The 19,425-nt window shown below is 42.6% G+C and overlaps 1 protein-coding gene across 5 annotated transcripts in view; it reads left to right on the forward strand.

Moving 5' to 3' along the window:
- Positions 1-19,425, forward strand: part of AGAP1 (ArfGAP with GTPase domain, ankyrin repeat and PH domain 1) — a 319,948-nt gene that overhangs the window by 23,369 nt on the left and 277,154 nt on the right. The window contains exon 1 of one of the 5 annotated variants that reach the window (XM_061379189.1): positions 349-643. The exons of the other annotated variants lie outside the window; for them this stretch is intronic. Coding sequence (XP_061235173.1) covers positions 595-643 — 49 coding nt within the window. The 5' untranslated portion in view covers positions 349-594. Of the gene's footprint in view, positions 1-348; positions 644-19,425 lie in introns of those variants that run through there. 5 annotated transcript variants of the gene reach the window in all.

Here is a 19,425-nt window from a genome sequence, read left to right on the forward strand (position 1 = left end):
GGTTCCTGAAGCCTGAAGCAGCCCCTGTCTAACATCTGAAGCAGTGACACATGGCATGCTAAGAAAAGGGGTCTTCTGCCCTGGTTATCAGGCTAAGTTCTCTAAATTGCTATCAGACAGCTTTTCCCCAGTAGATGCAGAGTGCAGTGTAAACCTGGGTAAGGAAATAGGAGGCCTTATAGAAGGGTCTTGACGGGTGGCGCTGGATATTGAGAGCGTGGACCTCAGCAGCAGCTGCTGTTGTATTTGCAGAAGCCTGAGGAGCTGTGCTTTGAGTGTTTGATCTGGCAGTCTCTTCCATCAGCTCATGGGGGAGCTGAGCGTGGGCACACAGGAGGCTGCTCCTCCCGGTCAGGGCTGTGGGTGGAAGCACTGGTGACTGGCAACTCTTCCTGTTATGCAAGAGTGAAAAAGCTATTGCCTGGTAGGATGTAAAAGCAGCGGCGTACCTTTGGATGGCTGGAGCTGCGACCTTGAAGAGCTCCGTACTTCCCTGACAAGTGAATTTAAAGTCTTGGCAATGTGTTTGAAGCAGCATCTGTGCATCTAGGTAGTGCACAAGCTGATTGCTGCACCTTGCTGTTGTGGGGAAGGATGTTATTCATTGCAAAGGAACTGAAAGAAGACGGCGTTTCAAATATAGGTATGATGCTTTCTAGCTTCCAGTACAGTTTCTATTAGGAAAATAATGTCTTTGACACGTTTCCTACTTAGAAACAGGCATCTAAGAACTGATTCTTAACTAAGGCACTAATAAAGGATTGCTCAGAATACCATAAGCTCGTCCTGTCAGAATTGTTCAGATGGGTACCTTGCAGCTGAAGCTGGAAAAAGAATCTGTCCTCTCTGTTGGTGTTCAGCTAATGCCACTGTGAAATGGAGATGTGTTTGGCAGAAAGAAATCTCATTTAAGAGAACTCACTAAGTGTATGACTAAGTGTGCTGTGGGTAGATAGAGTAATTTAATAAGTGGAAGTGATTCATAGACGTTCCTGATGATTTTTGAAGAGGGTCTTCATGCAGTGCATGTAATTCTATGTTTTTGTGTTTCAGTTTTGGCTTGTGGAAGTGATAACCTGATGTGCAGTCTGGAGCTTTCAGAAAAGCCTCAGTGGGACATAGCTACTGCTTAAGGTTGTGCAGAAAGCAGTAGGTGTCTGTGCAGTCTTTTGGAAGCCTGGCTAAGCAAACACTCTGTTAATAGTTACCAAGGACTGAAAACCTTGGAGGAGCAGACTCATTTTCAGTTAAAAACATCTGAAGAAAGGTGATGGTTTATGGAAGTGGAATGTTTGGAAACAGTTAATTTAATTAATTCCTATGTCCTCTTTGCTGCTCTGAAAAAGGCTTTCAGGAAGGACTGCAGACATCTGCAGTGCTTTTGAATATTTGATAGGCTGGTACAATTCTCACAGGAAACTCATGACCTGCTTTATTGCTGTGAGTTGGATTTGGGGAGGGCATGAGTAAAAGAGATGAGATGGGTTCCATACCTTCCTGTTACAATATAGCTACTGAGAGACTCAGTCTGCTGTTACAGATTTCCTTCATGTGTTCTCATGTCTATTAGTTCTGTATCAGTAGATCATTTTTAGGGATTGAAACTGAATTGAGAGATTCACTGCCTAATGCTGTGTGATTCTTATTGCCCAAGAAGTGACTTTTAAAGCTTTAGCAACAATCTCTTGAGTACCACCTCAGCATGACTCGTGTGTGCAGAAAGACCTTCAGTGCTGATGCCAGGCTGCCCAAGGAAGCTGTGGCTGCCCCATCCCTGGCAGTGTTCAAGGCCAGGTTGGACACAGGGGCTTGGAGCAACCTGCTCTAGTGGAAGGTGTCCCTGCCCATGGCAGGGGGTTGGGACTGGATGAGCTTTAAGGTCCCTTCCAACCTACGCCACTCTGTGCTTCTGAGAATGTTCACCAGTGCTGATAAGAATAGTACTGGAGACAGGTTGTTTGTCATGAGGCCATACTTTGGTAATATCAGCTGAGCATTGTTAGAGTGGTTTGGGTACGGGTATTCTGTAAGAAATCCTCATAAACCAAAAGTACTGATTCATGGCATAGTTGTAATGGAAGCAGCCTCTTCCCCTGGTAGAGCATTGAAAGAGTCATTTTGGTAACTCCCCCCAGTTCAATTCTGGATGTTCCAGTGATTCTGTCACAAAGGAGTACTTCTAAACATGACGTTTAGCATGTCAAATATCTGTCAATAGCAAGAGTCTTAGTCTTTGCAGTGAACTGTTATTTAAGATCCTGGTATTACTTGTGTGGCCTGAGCAACTCTGAGTTAATTTAATATAGCTATAGTTTGTCATTAGCTAGTTAGACAACAATAAAACTAAGCCCTGGGCTGGCAGGACTTTACTGAAACACTATGATTTCACTATTCCTTATGCAGCAGACAAAATCCTGCAGTGATGTTAAACTTTGAGCTTCTATTTGGGAGCCTTTTATATGCAAAATATCTGCAGTTCTAAATACAGTGGCAATAGTTAAGGCTCAGTGATGCCAGAAGCCTTTTCTGAATGTTGGTCTGAATGACTGCTTAAATTAGTGAGTACCGATGTGATGGGAAATTTCTTATCAATGATGACTAAATTCCATCTGTCTAACAAGAAATTGAGCTCTTTGCTTTTGAGGATCTTCAATTTAGGGTTGGTTGGGTTTTTTTTTCCTATAACAAGTATCCATGTTCACTTCAGTTTCTGGGAGCTCAGGTGAATTGTAATCCTTGTGCTTATTGCTACCTCAGCAGCAACTAGTGGAAGTAAATGCTAGTGTAGTGGTCATGAACAGTGCTTGCTGTTTGCTGAGGCATTTTGGAATACCCCAAACTTCGTGCTTTTGCTTTGAGTTGCTTTATCCTGAAGACAGAAGTCTGGAAACTTCCTTTACATCCAGCATCAGCAACAAGAAACCCCGAAATAAATCCAGAGTGTTTCAGTGTGTGCTGCTGTTGGCAGGGAGCACTAATTGAATTCTGCACAATATAAACTCAGCTGTGCTTGGTATCAGTCAAAACATGGTAGTTGAGCATGATTAGTAACATGCACACAGAGTAAGTGGATCTAAACCCATTGACACTCTAATGCTGCTAGCAGCTCTTTGGGCTCTTGGTAAATATAAATACATACTGATATACTATTTATGATGTGTGGTAGTGCAGCTGGATAACATGATCCTATACTGGCTTTTATAGAAGCCCTGGAGATAGGGGCCACGAGATTCATCAGCTTCTTGTCAGTGTGGCTCTAAGCAGCATTGGTCCCTTTCAGCTTGGAGATCCTGATGGTGAATCACAGAATCAACCAGATAGGAAAAGCCCTTTAAGCTCACCAAGTCCAACCACTCCCCAGCACTGCCAAGGCCACCACTAACCCATGGCACTGAGGCCTTGTCTCCACAGTGGGTGAACACTTGCAGGGACGGTGACTCCAGCCCTGCCCTGTGCAGCCTGTTCCAATGCCTGAGCACCCTCTGGGGAAGGAATTGTTCCTCAGCTCCATCTAAACCTGCCCTGGTGCAGCTTGAGGCCGTTTCCTCTTGTCCCATCCCTTGTTCCTTGGGAGCAGAGCCCAGCCCCTCCTGGCTCCATCCTCCTGTCAGGCAGTTGTAGGGAGCGATCAGGTCCCCCCTGAGCCTTCTCTTCTCCAGACTGAACCCCTCAGGTCCCTCAGCTGTTCCCCATCACACTGGTGCTCCAGGCCCTGCACCAGCTCCATTGCCCTTCTCTGCCCCGCTCCAGCACCTCAATGTCTCACTTGTAGTGAGGGGCCCAGAGCTGAACACAAGATCGGAGGTGCAGCCTCACCAGTGCTGAGCAAGTGAAACATCCAGAAGTTCAAGGTGAACTTCCAGAAGAAGGTTTAGGAGATGGACAGCAACATTTTGGTGCTAGGAACTGAAATAGCACTTTCATAGGGTGGGCTTTTTGTTTTCTCCTGTATAGGTGATGGATGCTTGCTAGAAAAGGATGTAACAGGTGGCCCTAACATTTATACTGAAACATAGGTAGTCGGCTTTCGGATGAACTGAGGGTTTTATGAACTCTTCTGTATCAAAGTAATATTGTCAAGCTGCTAAAAGCATCTGGCTCTAGAAAAGAGCAGTGTTGATAAACTTCTGAGTGTTCGGGCTGCTCAGAAGAACTGGAGCATTTCATTTTCACAGGGACTTGGGAGATTAATTGAAAGTACTTGTGTGCTGGGAACTGTGTAGTAAAGAAAGAGAAGGAGCTCTTCAATGAGAGAGAACATTCCAGTTTGTCAGTGTTTTTAATAGGCATGCTTAATGCTTAAAAAATTGAAATCCTCATTGCTGCTGTAAATATAGATAAAGCTTTTACACTTAGAGGTGGAGCAAGAGTTTCTGCTATGATTTGCAGTATTCATAGTATTCTAAGGAGATTGGCACAAGTGAATGGTCATGCTGGACTTTTGTCTTTAGCAGGACCATATTCATTGAATAGTGTCTAATAGTAGAATAGAGTAGTAAGATAAATACTGTGCTGTGGGCAACTCAGTCGTGATTTAGTAGGTTGTACCTCTGCAGAAGAGAAGATAGAGATGTTGTTCATAATCTCTGAAGGTGAAATACTGATTGCTGGTGTGAATAATCTTTTCTGTGGGGAAGAATTACGTTAGTTTGACAATCTTTGCCACTGCTACTCTCAGGCCCTGTACTAATCATGTGGTTAAAGTGAACACAAAGGCTTATGCATCTACTTTCAGTTGAATTTTGTGGGGTCTTATCATTCTGGTATCCTCAAGTCTGATTTTTTGATAAATAGGGATATTTCAGGGTAATGAGCATTAATCATTGGTAAGTGCAGAACTGGTTTGTACACGAGGGACTATAATAGTGATTCTGATGACATTGAAAGCAGAAGAAGGTTCAGGTGAGAGTTTCCTGTGGTATCAGTGTGGTGAAACTCCAAAGGTACCTGGCAAGTGATGTTAAAATATTCTTCCAGGAACATGGAATTGAAGGATGTAATTTACCTGTGGGTATCCAAGAATCCTATCACCTTTTATGTTGGCTCTGAGCCTTGTAGGGCTTATTCTTTGAGTGTGTGATCTGAGAAGATGGCTCGATGGAAAGTACAGTACTCCCTTAAATGTAATTAGTTTTCTCTAGTCAGAAGAGTGGGGTATACTCTACAGCAGGCAAAGAAGGTCAGAAATAAGGCATGTGCTATGTATAGCGGAAGAATGGTCAGAGTTCTGATCATGACCATGTTAAGAGTATGCTTTTGGAGGGGAAATAAGTATATGCCATAGGGACCATCTGTATTAAAGACCCTGTAAGTCCATGCTTAAAATACTGTAAAACAGCTCCTTAAGTTACCCCTGAGAACTTACAGACATGAAGTCAGGATTTAGTTAGAGATGCAAAGGGACAGTGCTTGAACAGACAGTTCCTGGTGACCTTTTCAGACTCTAGTCTATGATATGTAATGTCTTAGTAGCTGTTGCATACTTTATAGTGATGATGAAAGCAATTGCTAACTTTCAGTAGACTTTCATTTCAAATGAATCGCTGCCTCTTTGTCCAGAGTCCCAGAAGATAACAGCAAGGTCAGTGCTTCAGTTTAATACATGAAGAGTAGCACACAGTCCTGGTAGAGGAGTAAAGAATGCCAACCTATTTTCAAATCAGTAAAAGCCTCTCTTTATCTAAGTTGGAGATCTGATACAATATTTATAGAACCGCTTGTGTGGTTGTTGGAAGAGCGGTGGTTTCATGAGAAGCTCAGAGGAGGAAGTAGATAAAGACGGTATATTCTCTGTTTTCATTCATGTGCTGGGGACTGAAGCATCACAATAGTGTAGCTATAGAGTAGTGCTTGAAGTGAGGCAGGTACTCCTTGTACTGATGTCTGAGATGCTATTTACACTAAAACTAAATACAGTTCATCAGCCAACTTCTGATTGTAGAAATAATTACACATCTACTTCTTTTAGAATAAGATAAATGAAAAGCTTTTTTATTAATAAGCACTTCTCCTGCCTTCTATATTGTGAGTCTCTGTGAATGTTTTGCTTAGAGCAGCTTCTGCACAGGAAGTGCAATTCTGGCAACACATCTGAGGGGGATCATATGAATACGGAACTGAGCTGTTTGATCTCGGTTCATGATCTTTGTAGTTCATGATCTTTCGTTCCCTAAAAGGCTGCCTAATTACCCCGATAAACTGGAAAAAATGTAAAACTTCATGTCCTTAACTCTTGATAAGTTTACATAATGCTAAGCTATAAAAGGCCAGTTTCCTATGAGATCAGCGGGGGTAGGTGAGACTGGGACTAAGCATCTAAACCAGCATTAGGAAATCACTGCGGCCTCTCCGCTTCATCTTCTGTGACTTAATGTTTTACATCATTTTCTGGCCCAATTTTCTGTTCTAAAACATTTATTTATTTATTTATTGGGGGGGTTTAAAACTCAATCCATCTGTGAAACTGGAAAATTGAAAGAAATAAACCTGACTTACATAGCAAGTACTTAGTTCTCATGGAAACTGGGCTAAAATCGTGCAAGATTCTGGTAGTGTATCAGAACGCCAAGCCTTGCATCCTTACACGCACATAATGCGAGTTCAGAACATCTCTTCTGCTGTTATCAGGCAGGCATCAGTAGTACTGAATGCTTTCTGATACTTGGTTAGAAAAGGTGCCAGTTCCACATGATGAAACAGTCTTTCAGCCTGCAGGTTTCCTGTGAGCCTTGAGCACTGCATGTTCTGCTTCAGCAGACTGCTTGGTTGCATGCTTGGTCAGACCTGGAGAGGGGCTTTGGACAAGGGCCTGTAGGGACAGGCCAAGGGGAATGGCTTTAACCTGCCAGAACAGGGGAGACTGGGACAAGCTCTCAGGCAGAAGCTCTTCCCTGTGAGGGTGCTGAGGCACCTGCACAGGCTGCCCAGAGAAGCTGTGGCTGCCCCCTCCCTGGCAGTGTTCAAGGCCAGGTTGGACACAGGGGCTTGGAGCAACCTGCTCTAGTGGAAGGTGTCCCTGCCCATGGCAGGAGTCGGAACTGGATGAGCTTTATTTCTTGGAATTCAAGTGAAATACTTAGTGAATCCCACTGGTGGGTTTGCATTATGAAGTCAAAAGTCTTTGGAAAGAAATGCAGGTAACGCAGCCTGTTAGCATCCGTATCAGGAAAAATGCACCTCTTGAGTGAATTCAGGTTAAACTTTGATAGCATTTAAATTTTCTCTTGTGTTGATTTTGAAACGGTTCTTCTGCTATGGGAACATTTATTTCCTGCGCTCCAAACAGACTATAGAACAGCCAGAGGAGGTCTTTGCCATGTTCTCCACAGTGGTTTTTTTGGACCTTGGTCACACTTGAAGAGGCATCACCATAGCAGCAGTCTCTTAGAGAATTGTGTGGCTCACTTGTGGATCAGTGAACAGTGCTGCCTTGAAATGAATGGATCAGAGCATGTTTTGCTTGCTGAATTTCAAAGAACAACTGATTCAGTTTTATTTATCACGAGATTAAAAGGTTTTGCATTGCCCTTGTCTTAAATGGATTGTCCTTTGATTTTAGTGTCTAAGTTAAGCGTGTTGCTTGAACGAATGTCATTCTGGGGCAGCTGTACTGAGTCCAGTTTAGCAACTCTGTGGTAAATAAAGAATCTGAAAGGCTTCAGAAAAGGTCTTATTTTTGAGCTTAAATTCAGTGCACGAAATAACAAATGCATTCATTTCCTCCTAGTTGATAGTAATGTTTCTGCCGAACAGTTGCTGTGCTTGGCCTGAAGCATCCTGGCAGTGCACTGCAGTGAAATACTCATTCAGTGCTCACAAGAAGTTTTCTGATCCAGTCACTCATTAAAATTCTTGGTTCTGTAAATAGAGGAAGTGGAAACTTTCCGTGCAACAGTACCAGTGAGGAGCTCTGAGACAATGTGGTCATTTTTACTTGGTAACAATGAGCATGGCAAGGGGCTTGACAATGGATAACATCGGTATTGTCTTTACATGCTGTTTAAAATGTTGCCCCCTTCTGGTTATTGACAATAATGAGAGTCGGATATGGGGAGGATACAATAAATGGCATGAAAATAGCTGGGGAAAATGAAAGCATGCATTTTATTGCGTTAGAAAGAATAGTTTTGGTGTCTTAAATTAAGCTAATTCTTTAAAAAGGACAGCTGAACGTAAGGAAAGTTTCCAGGCATGTCTGAAGATCCCATCCAATAAGAATTAACATAAGGGAATCAAGTTTTTGGAGACCATCAGTCTTATTTACTACTCAAACTACTTTTAATGTGACTTATTTCTAGCGAGTTGTTTAGTTCCTTCTTAGCTTCTTTTAACTCTTCAAAGAATTGGTTTGCAGGAGGAGTGTGGCTGAGTGCCTGTGTGAAGGAGAAGAGCTCGCATCCTGAAGTACTAATGTAGTAGAGGTAGTAATGTAGTAAATGCAGTAAAGTACTTACTCTCCAGCTTGTGCTAGTCCAGGAAAGATGGTAAGAAGCTTTGGAAATAGAAGCTGTTATTGCTTTTTAGAGGCAGCAATTGGTAGTAAGCGTCTTCATGGCCAGTGCTGCTTGTGGAGGAAAATGTAAGCCTTGGCTTAGCTGTCTATCGTAACACATGTTTAGGAATGAGTGGAAGCATTCAGTATAGTAAGGAAGGCACTGAGAGCAGCAGTTTACTACCTACCCTGGCTTTGGAATTAAGTAGAATGGATAAATATGATGGTATTTGCTTGCAGATAGTGATAATAAAGAAGCAATGACTTATTTTGTCACAGATGTGAAATTGTAATTTCAAAGCTCAGCTACAACTGGTAAAGGTAACTGGCAGTGCTGATAAGTAGTTACATTGACTAGTTATTTCCAGTATGTTACTACTGAAGTAATAGCAGGTTAGCTTGCTCTATTTCATTTAATGTGTGTGTTGTTCACCAGTTTAGGAAATGTAGCATCTGGAATTGGAAGAAATAAGTTCTGAGTAATTCTGGTAACATCAGTCGTATGTGGGTTACCATGGAAAGCAGGTTGGAACATCTTTGAAGGCTAAACATGCTTTCCTGTTTAAAAAAGGAATTCTGACATAAGTGATACTACGTGGAGAGAGAAGCATGTCTAATGTGTCTCTCAGAGGAGACCTTATAACAGTCTTCCACTACCTAAAGGGACTACAAGAAACCTAGAGAGGGGCTTTGGACAAGGGATGTAGGGACAGGACATGGGGAATGGCTTTAACCTGCTAGCAGGGAGACTTGAGATGAGCTCTTAGGTATTTCAAGGCCAGGTTGGACACAGGGGCTTGGAGCAGCCTGCTCTACCGGAAGGTGTCCCTGCCTGTGGCGGGGGGTTGAAACTGGATGAACTTCAAGGTCTCTTCACCCCATACCAGTCTGTAGTTCTAATGTGTTACCAATAAAGGCTGTGAAACTTAATGTGAAATCACCTTGATGTCGCAGTTTGACTCTTATACTGGAAACAAATAAAACAACGTATCTCTGGCTGACTCCTGCTGTTTAGGTTTCAATCCAAAGGCAAATTTCTTATAGTGGTAGGGGTGAATGAATCGTAGACACCAAAAAATGGTATGAGGTGTATCAGGTAGGCTGGCCTTTTATGTTTTTTTTGAGTTTAAGTGTTTGTATTACCCTTTGTATTACCTGTACTCCCTTCACACTTCTTTCATTATCAGTAGTTCTGATACTGTTATTTTTAATGGTGCAGCGTGTGAAAGCAGTTCTGGTGGAGGTTTGAAGTTTTGTTTTACAAACAGCAGCTCCTACCAGTAGATGGAGGTAATGAGATACGTTAGTCAAGCTCGATGCTCCAGTCCTTTGAAGATGGAAACGAAGCTAATGGGTGGTACGCAGGGACATGAGAACTGGTAGTTTTGTTTTGCCTTTCATGGGACTTGCAGGAGAAATTGAGAAGGCCTGGTTTTAATAGGACTCGAACTCAAAAGGGCACTGCACAAGTATTCCTTCAGCATGAGGCTTTTCCCAGGTTTTCTCCTTTCCCTTCATGATTTATGTAAGGACTTAGTATTCTGTTAAAGTGTTTGGGGGCTCTTGTAACCCTGTGACTCGCAAGGAGTATTGATTATCTTACAGCAGTTTTCTAGGCTTCCTTTTGGTTTATAATACCATCATGTTGTTTAAAATGGGCCGGATGCAGGCTCTTGGGGTGTGTGTCCGAGCTGCGTGATGGCCAGTCTTGTCCCACAAGCTCATCAGGCTTGCTTACAGTATCAAATCCTCTTCTTAACTTCAGAACCTATGAATGACAATTGCCTTTCTCAGTTAGACATCATTAATCTCACAGATGATAGCAGTTATGGCAGCATGGTGCTGTCATTTCCTAAAGAGCATTAGTCTGTAGATCTGTAGTGATGGAGTGGAAGCGTGAGGTGTGTTGGCCGTTACTCTGAGGCTGACTAAGCTTGGGAAGGAGCAGTATTTCTCATTGCTGCTACAGAATGCTGAGAAGCCCATTGAAATGGTCACTTGAATTTTAAACCCATACTCTTTGATTCAAACAAGGCTTGTAGTTAACTGTAACGATACAGCCATGTACAGATGCAAGAGCTGAGCTCAATAGTTCCCTTCTTCTGCTAGCATAGCCGGGAGAGTGACAGGCAGTGCACTGCATGAGAACACTTGTGGCAATGTACCTTTCAAATGCTTACATTTTAAATCCTAGTGTATGGGAGGATTGTTAACCCAGTGTGCAGGGTCCTTTCTCCTTTGTTATGAGGGGAAAGAGTTTGTAGCAGGTCACTGGTGACTGCTGTGAGAGAGGATGCAAGATAAAAATCCAACAGGAAGGATCTTTGGCATGGTGCTTTGAGAGGAAAGCTGGGGTTTGGAGAGGGGTTTGAAGATGTAAATGATAGGAATTAGAAGAGTTGGAGAGAAGGCAAAAATAGGAAAGAGTTGGGTTGCTAACGTTTGTCTCAAGTGCACAACTAATTTAGATGTATTTGGTAGCAGAGCCAGGGACCTGGTGTGTTTTGTGTTTGCACCAACAGTGTTGTTTTGCTTATGTTTATAAACCCATCTTCTCTGTATCTGTCTGAAGCCTGAAGGCAGGTTTGTGTAATTCAAGGGCAAACAAACCTCAACACCATAAACCTGGGAAGTGAGATACCAGAGGTCAGTACTGATTGTTTTCAGGTGTGAGCTTTATGCTTGCGGCACCCAGGAGGTAACCTGAGGTGTTACTCCGTGGGTTTCTCCTGTTGCTCATTGTCTGATTTGTTCTGCCTGTAGTTAGCTTTTCCAGAAGCACTTGTGGACATTAAATCCCATTGCTTGTCAAAGATCCCCGGTGAGAGGTCTAGATTGGTGGTTAAAATGATCAATGTAGGCTGTTCACAGATCCTTAGGGGACATGTTTCTGTTCCTTGTTGGTTTGATAATTGCTCCATGCTGTGTTATGGTTGTAAATATCTGCAAGTTGGTAAGGAGTTCTGAAGAGGTGTTGTAACCAGATGTTCCTTTTGGTCCACCTGACGAAACCACAGCATGACTAACATAGATTCCTAGAATGGTTTGGACTGGAAGGGGCTTTAAAGCTCATCCATACGTACTTGGGCTGTTTATCAGACTAGTGTTATGAATAGTCTGAACTGGTACATGAAATTAATGATTCTACATAAGCTTAAGACGTGATTTAATATTGAAATGGACATTGCCATGTCCCTGTTTGGTAGTTACCTTGATGGCTGTCATAGGCATGAAAATGTTCTATGAAGACATCTGTTGACTTGAGTGATGTTAGCAGAAGGGAAGGAGTAAATGAACTTGAGTGTATGTTATGGTCCCAGAGACACAAGTGAGGTCTCACTCTGCTTTGGTCAAGCTGTGGTCAGGTAGTCCACTTAGAGCTGCCTTCTTATGGGGGGAGAGACGATCCCCCTGTTGGAGTTTCCATGCTGCAGTCCATAAGGTGTTAGTGTGTGTCTCAGGTAGTGTCTTCTGAAATCATACTGTATCGGGTAGAAAGAGGCCTAAAGCATATGAGCTTAGTGAAAATGAGTGTATTTTGATGTATCTGTGTCCCCCTGTGTACTGTCACTCGCATAAATGAAATAGATTACCTTGTGCTTTGGGTACATGTGACCAAGGATTTTGTTTTCTGCCACTGTCAAGAGAAAAGGAAGAAAAATGCTTGTGTTCTCCAGCCTCTGTTATCATTTACCTTCAGATTGTAGTGGAAACATCTGTGCACTATCACATGGGATAGGTGAACTGGAGCTTATCAGCCAAGAGCATCATCTTGTTTTATGGAATGGATGCTATATTTGAGCACACTTTCTGGCTTTGTTTCCACATGGTTGTTTTAAAACTGGGGCACAGATGCACCTTCAGCATTTAATGCATGTGCATAATCAAAAGCACTGGTTTGAGGTAAATAATTCATGTCAGCTGGGACACTTGGTTCTGATAATGAGATCTCAGGGGCTTGGCTCTTTCTAGATGATGTATGAAATATTCTTTGCTGTTAGTCATTCACACTGACAAGTACTTAGTTAGCAACTAACAGGATTTGCGTGGTGAGGGGAAGGAAATTTCTTCGCCTTTCTAGTTGCTTCTATTTTTCCTTGACGTCTCTCTTCTCATCTGTCCCAGCTTTGAACAACTCTGGCTGATAGGACTCGGAAGGACAAATAACTACCACCCCTGGGTTAAAATTGAGAGCAATTGATGTAGGTAGGGATGTAAATCTCAATTATGCTTTTACTGCTGCTCGCAAAATCCATATGGACATTCTCTTTGAAGGGGAGGAAGCTAGCTGGTAGATATGTGGAGAGGTGGTGTTCTTTCTCTATGTTCAGAGGGTAATGAAAATGTTGATAGAAAAAACCTTGTCTATTTACATACCTGTTAAACCTTAGGAATATGGTGATTTGGTTCCTCCCTTGAGGCATCCTTTGGCAAGACAACTGAAGTAATTAGTGGTATGTTCCACAACTGTGAGGATGCTGAGGTAAGAAATTGTGAAGTGAGCTTCAGTTTTCACCTGTGGGCATGTTTTTCTTACCTGCAAGAGAAGCAATGAGTAACAACACTTGCTCAAAATCTGTGATACTCCTGAGCTTTCAAGTCTAAAAATTTCCATAAAGGAGGATTATCTGGGAGCAGGTTGTGGTGAGTGTTCTACCCCTAACCAGCAAGCACTGGGTTGAGCACTGGTGCTGAACCTTACCCCTCTGCTCATGCTCCATGGCTTGTCAGTCCTCTCTGCATGGCTCTGTGGAGGGTGGGAAAGATGAGATCCATGTTTCAAATGTACACCACCAAAGTGATGTTAAGTTCTGAGCTGCTTTGTGCCCTTCAGCGGCCTTCCTTGATGAGGGAAAGGTCGGATTCTCTCCTGTCCTTTTCCTTGCTCTAGGCTCTCTAAGTCTTCTTGCAATGCACTTGAAGGGCAGTGGTGTTTGTAAGTACATTGCGCAATGTACGTAACAGGCATACACTGAAGAGGAGGTGGACCCAGAGAAGGTGGTTTGATTGTTGGTTTAGATCAAGGTGTGGAGGTTTGGACCTCTAACTGCTGAGGCATCAGGTGTGGTGAAGCCAACTTGTAGTTGACCTTGAAATAAAGGGTGAGGCTCTTAAAAGTCTTCTAAGATGGAGAAAAGAATGGGTTTGTTATGAATTGAATGTATTTAAGGGGGACTCAGCATCTGCAGTGTGAAAGGGAAACATTGAATATATGATACGTCAGATACACCTGGGGTATAGAAAGAACTAATGTTTTTTTGAATATGGAAATACCCCATGAGCACATACATTGCTTGGATGCAGGGAGCTTTTGGGGCTTGCTATTGTTAATAGAAAAAAAATGTGCTGGAGATTGGGTTGCTTTAAGAATAAAGGGAAAGCTGGATGTGAGGGGAAGCTCAACCTATGTAAATGACTTGCCTTTCTTCTCATAATTCTGTTATCCTGGTGAGCTTCCATATTTTCTAACACATTTATCATTATTCCATATGGATGCTGATGATTATTCACTGCAAGCGCTGCTTCTGCAGCAGAGTAACCCTGGTGGGAATGATAGAGACGCTGCTGTTACAGAGAAGGTTTTATCTGTGATTCTTGCTTGAAAGAGATGTCTGATTGTGTTTATTTCTTTTTCCAAGCTCTTGTACCATAGCACAAGTCTTTCTATGTTTTATCTGCAGATAGTGTTTATTATAAAATAGCTTTTTTACTAGAGATCCCTTGCCATAAACACTCACAGAAGTGAAGAGAATTACAAATCCCTTTGGGTCAGCTGTTCTCTATAGAGAATGCATGCACAGAATAGGGACACATTCTGTTATCATGTTAGCTTAACATGGAGTGGTCATGTGGGTTTCTGCAGAAGTGGGTCAAAGATATTTTTCCTTTTTGCCCCCAGCCATTAAGAGAAAAATTGGACACCCAGCTGTCTAGTACGCTGGGTGCTTTATCCCTATTTTAACATGCCTTCACCACGCACAAATAAAAGCCCTCTCAGCACATACTCTTGCTCTTAGAATCACAAAATCCCAGCCTGGTTTATGTCGAAGGGACCTTAGAGCTCATAAAGTTCCAACCCCCGCCACAGGCAGGGACACCTTCCACTAGAGCAGGTTGCTCCAAGCCCCTGTGTCCAACCTGGCCTTGAACACTGCCAGGGGTGGGGCAGCCACAGCTTCTTTGGGCAGCCTGTGCTGGCACCTTACCATGGTGCTTGTTTTATTCTGATTCCCTCTGTTTTTGGAATACTCAAAGCCTTGTGTGGTTACAGCGTTCATGTGCTGCGGCAACATAGAATCACAGAATTGTTTAGGTTGGAAAAGGCCTTTAAAGTGATTGAGTCCAGTCATTACCCCAGCACTACCTGGGCTCCTTAACTTCTTCCCCTTCTTCCCCCAGGCTCCTTCCCCTGCTTCCTTGTTCTTTGTCTCAAATGACTAGTGCTGCATTAGTGTAAGATACTTACAATGTTAACAAAACAGAAGAATCCTCCTGAGTTGCTGTCATTTGGGGCAAGGGAAATAAAGACCTTCCCTTTCTGGTACCCACTTGTGAATAAGGCTGAAGATGTGTGAACTGGGAATTAGAATGGTTCCTGGCCATCCTGTGTGGATCAATAGACAAAAGTGCCTTAAACTTGTTGCTTCCTTATCCAGAACTCCAGTTTGGATTCCTATTACTAAAGCACTTGGGGCCAAGTTGTAGTGAAATGCATGGAAGATAAACTTTCTGAGCATGTTCTTTTGGATTGAATGCTCCTTTTCCAGTGTGATGGGCTGTTTGTTTTCTGAAAGCATCTAAATACATGTAGAGTGAAAGCAATGTGGGAGGTATGTATAAACAGGACATTAGTCCCAACTCGTAAAATGACTGAGTACTTGTGTGCTTTTCAGAGCTATTTGTACTGCTTTTGCTATGAAAGAAACAGATGTAATTGCTATAAAATCATTTCTATTACCTTTAAAAGCTGTCCACTTCAGGAGCTCATCTGCTAATAGCAGTAATATTGGGCTGAAATAACTCCTTTAAAATCTAAGCTATACTGTGGTGCTTGTTGCTTCAAATATATGTTCTCAAGGATACTGTGGGTATGTTTTATTTTGCATATTGCTTCTTTTTTAAGTTGTCAATAAGAAGTTTGCTTTTCTCTGTAGAAGGCAACCTACATTTGGGCTATTTGCACTCAGTTTTGCAACTTCAGGCATCATGGAAGTCCTGCATTGAATCACAAATGTCACCAGCTCTATGCAAGCAGTAGGGCTAGTTGCCTGTTTTTGGAATCAGCTCATGGGTAGGGAGCCAATGCATTCCAAATACTGGCTTCTGCTTCTTGCTGCGCTATTGTGAAAAGCGGCGTTGAAGACAGCAGGTCTTTTGCATTAAGGCTGATTTTCTTTCCTTCATCCTGGTACCCAGGTCTCCTATAGCAGTGGCTCTGACAATTCCGACTTGAATACCTGAGCAGTTCTCTGAAACATTGTGATGCTCTGATATGAGTGTCAGAACATGGCCTTTCTGATGAGGTGCATCCAGTCAATGCATCTTTTACTTCTATAATAAAAGGGCCGGGATTTTCCAGATCTCTGTTCTCAGTTCATCTTTATGTCCCTTGCAAGTTTATTTCCTTTTGCTAAGGTCATACACAATGGTAATTAAAAAAAATCACAAATTTCATCCTGTGGCTTTTTGAGTCTTCTGATTTGAGGTACCTGTAGTTTTCCTTTGCTGACCTTCCAAACCATAAGGTAGCTTTTCCCTTTTTCTCTGTGACAAATAGTAAGAGCTGTAGCCAACGTATTTGGAGCTCTTGGCACTGAGGGTAAGCTTTTGGCCTTTGCAGGTTTGTCGTGATTTCTGTTCAGCTGAACCAGATAGGGCCTTTGAAATCTCACTGGTTTGCAATTGCCAGCTAGTTGGACCAAGCTAAGTTGCTCGTTATTCAGATGCTTTGGCATGCCTGTAGGAAGAGATACATGCATACTAAACCCCATGTTGGTACTACCTATATGGTTTTAAATCTACATTTTATATCCCCATTTGAACTAATGAGGGATTTTGGGTTCAAGTGGTTTTGATGGAGTGATTCGATTGTGTTGTTTTCTGCATGACTGTAGGTGGTTGAGGTGGTTTTTACACTTAAAATCATGGTTCAGGGCAATTCCTTCCTGAAATGATTTCCTTTGTTCTGTAGCAGGTACTAATTCACCCATTACATCACAGTGGGAAATGCTTAAGTAGTATTAGGATTGGGGGAATGACATGTTTCTATCCCATCTGGTGCCTAGCTGAGTGTGGTAAGGAAGGTCATTCCATGTGGACCAACGTACACATCCTATGTGTACTGATAAATGGTACTGGTGACATGTTTTTTCCTTACTGATGTTACTGTATCCTGGAAAGACTGGACTAGGTTTAGCTGGGAAGTGAAAGCATATGACTGAGGTCTGAAGATGACTACAGCCACAGAAGCCTGTTAGTTTGCCAGCTAAATGAAATACTAGGAAGTCACGTTTCTTTGGTGACTTGCCCACAGTTAGGTGGTTTAAAGAGCCCACCATTAGCAGGTTTAGAGTCAACCTGCTCAATGTGTACTCTGATGTGAAGTCTATGGAGGGAGGAGTTGGACTCCCAAGCAAAGCTGGATGTTGCACTACAGCATTACTTCAGGATCAGCCTTGTGAAGGATGGGCTTTTATAGTTGTGGGGTTTTTAGCTCTTCAGTGTATGATGGTTGTCCGTAAAGAGGGATTTGCCAAAGTGCTGTGAGAAAATAGAGCATTGTGTTGCAGTGAAGGCTTGGTCTTCCAAATGCTGCTGTTGATATGTCAGAAGAGCTGTTGCAGGTCAGCTACAACTAGCATGGAGCTAGCAAAATGTCTGGGCTCCTGTGAATTAGAAGTTTGGAAGTCTTTGTGGGGGTGTTTGTTTTTTTTTGTCTAGAAAGCAGGAAAAACTAACCAAATACAAGCTTTTGTTGAGACTGAATTTGTATGTTCTGAGGCATTCTGAATATTTGAAGGGCCTGCAAGGATGCTGGGGAGGGGCTCTTCATCAGAGACTGTAGCAATAGGACAAGGGGTGATGGGTTCTAACTGAAACAGGGAAGTTCAAGTTGGAGATAAGGCAGAAGCTCTTCCCTGTGAGGGTGCTGAGGTGCTGGCACAGGGTGCCCAGGGAAGCTGTGGCTGCCCCATCCCTGGCAGTGTTCAAGGGTAGGTTGGACACAGGGGCTTGGAGCAACCCGCTCTAGTGGAAGGTGTCCCTGCCTGTGGCAAGGGTTGGAGCTGGATGAGCTTTAAGGTCCCTTCTGACCCAAACCAGTCTGGGATTCGATGATTCCTTCCAAAGCCCATGAATACAAATCCTTATGGAACATACCTAGATGTTATTATATACCACACTTTGGACAGTTGTACCTCATTTAACTACAGTTTTGGCTAAATATAACAGCAGTTGCTATTATATTAGAGATTTTAAGAAAGGGGCTGTTTGAAGTCAGTCTGTTATTTGAGTGGCTTCTGAAATGGAACATTTTGCTCCCATCTTTAAGTGGATGTGCTTGGTTTGACTGTAATACCTATAAGGTTAAAGCTGTGCCCATAACGTGTTGTTTGGGGCTTGTAAATAATTTTGAAGCAGCAGGAGTGACCTACTTCTTAAAAGCATTTGCCTTCTGGCTGTTCTGTGGGTTCTGTGCATTCCTAGATACATGTAAAGGCAATCCCATTGCAGTTTTAATGCAGTAAAAAGTCTAATTTGAAATGCTATGCAATTAAAATACATAGTAGTTTAATTGCAAACAATGCGTTCTTGTTTATGGAGCTAGTACTGTACTTCCTAAAGTGTGTTCAGCACAGGAGCAAGTGGCATGAATCACTGTAAATGGTGTGAATTACTTCAAATAGAGGGAATAATTAAAAGCAGTATCTTTGTGTGTTAGGGTTTTCTTCCCTGTTGTTTTAGCTCACTTCCATGGAAGAATAGAGAGTTTATTTCCTACTTATTTGGTGATAACTTTGCCAACGCTCAGTTCCATGATGCCGACTTAAGATGTGCCTAGGCTGGGTTATTGTGAAATACAGAGTTTTGGCTGGAGGTGATGTGATTCCCAGCTCTGCTCCTCTCCTACCATTAGTTCTTTCCTGCTTGGTGGCAATCATTTGCCATCATTTCTGGGGAAGTCTTGCTATTTCATGGGTCTGTGTTTAAATGCACTGTTCCTGGTGGGTTTAAAAACGTAACAAATGCCTGGAGGAGCCACCCTTCCCTTCCACACCATTGGTCTGACATTGTGTGGATGTTCATTGCTTTTGAGCAGCTTGAATTTTAAGCAAGGACAACATTTTGTGCAGAGAATGTTACTTACTGAGTTAAACTACTGTAAGGTATGGAATGGGGATAAAATGTAAGGTATGGAATGAGGGTAAAATACAAGGTATGGAATGAGGATAGAATCAAGTGTATGGTCTAACATAAAGCAGTGGGGATGAGGTGAAAATTCATAGCATACTAGAGGTCTAATTATATAGTAAGGAAGTGGTAAATGTTCAGTAGATCTTGGAGTATTGAGGTACATGAGTGACATAGTAACATTACCCTCAGCAGGTCTCCAAGGGTAGTTGTTTGTACTGGAAACTGCCTAGCTAAAGCTGAAATGAGAAACCTCAAGTAGAAAACAAGGCAGAGACCTGGCTTTGCTATCAAAACTGCTAACACTGAGAACACATCTTTTCCCTTGTTTCTGGTCAGAGTCATCTTGCAGCAGAAAACCTTCTTACGGAAAGGTAATAGGACGCGATGCCCTGTTCGTGTCTCCCCAAAGAGCTGCTGATGTGTTTAGGAAGGTGAAGGCATTGTTTTGTTTTTGTTTTTTTCATTTGCTGCCACTCCTGCTGCCGTGTCCTTCGTTTTCTGGCCCATTGTTATTGCTGCGT

Source organism: Neopsephotus bourkii, unplaced genomic scaffold (assembly GCF_033783945.1).
Source record: "Neopsephotus bourkii isolate Nb327-2 ecotype Australia unplaced genomic scaffold, CSIRO-AGI_Nbou_v1 NB_1768, whole genome shotgun sequence".
NCBI lineage: Eukaryota > Metazoa > Chordata > Aves > Psittaciformes > Psittacidae > Neopsephotus > Neopsephotus bourkii.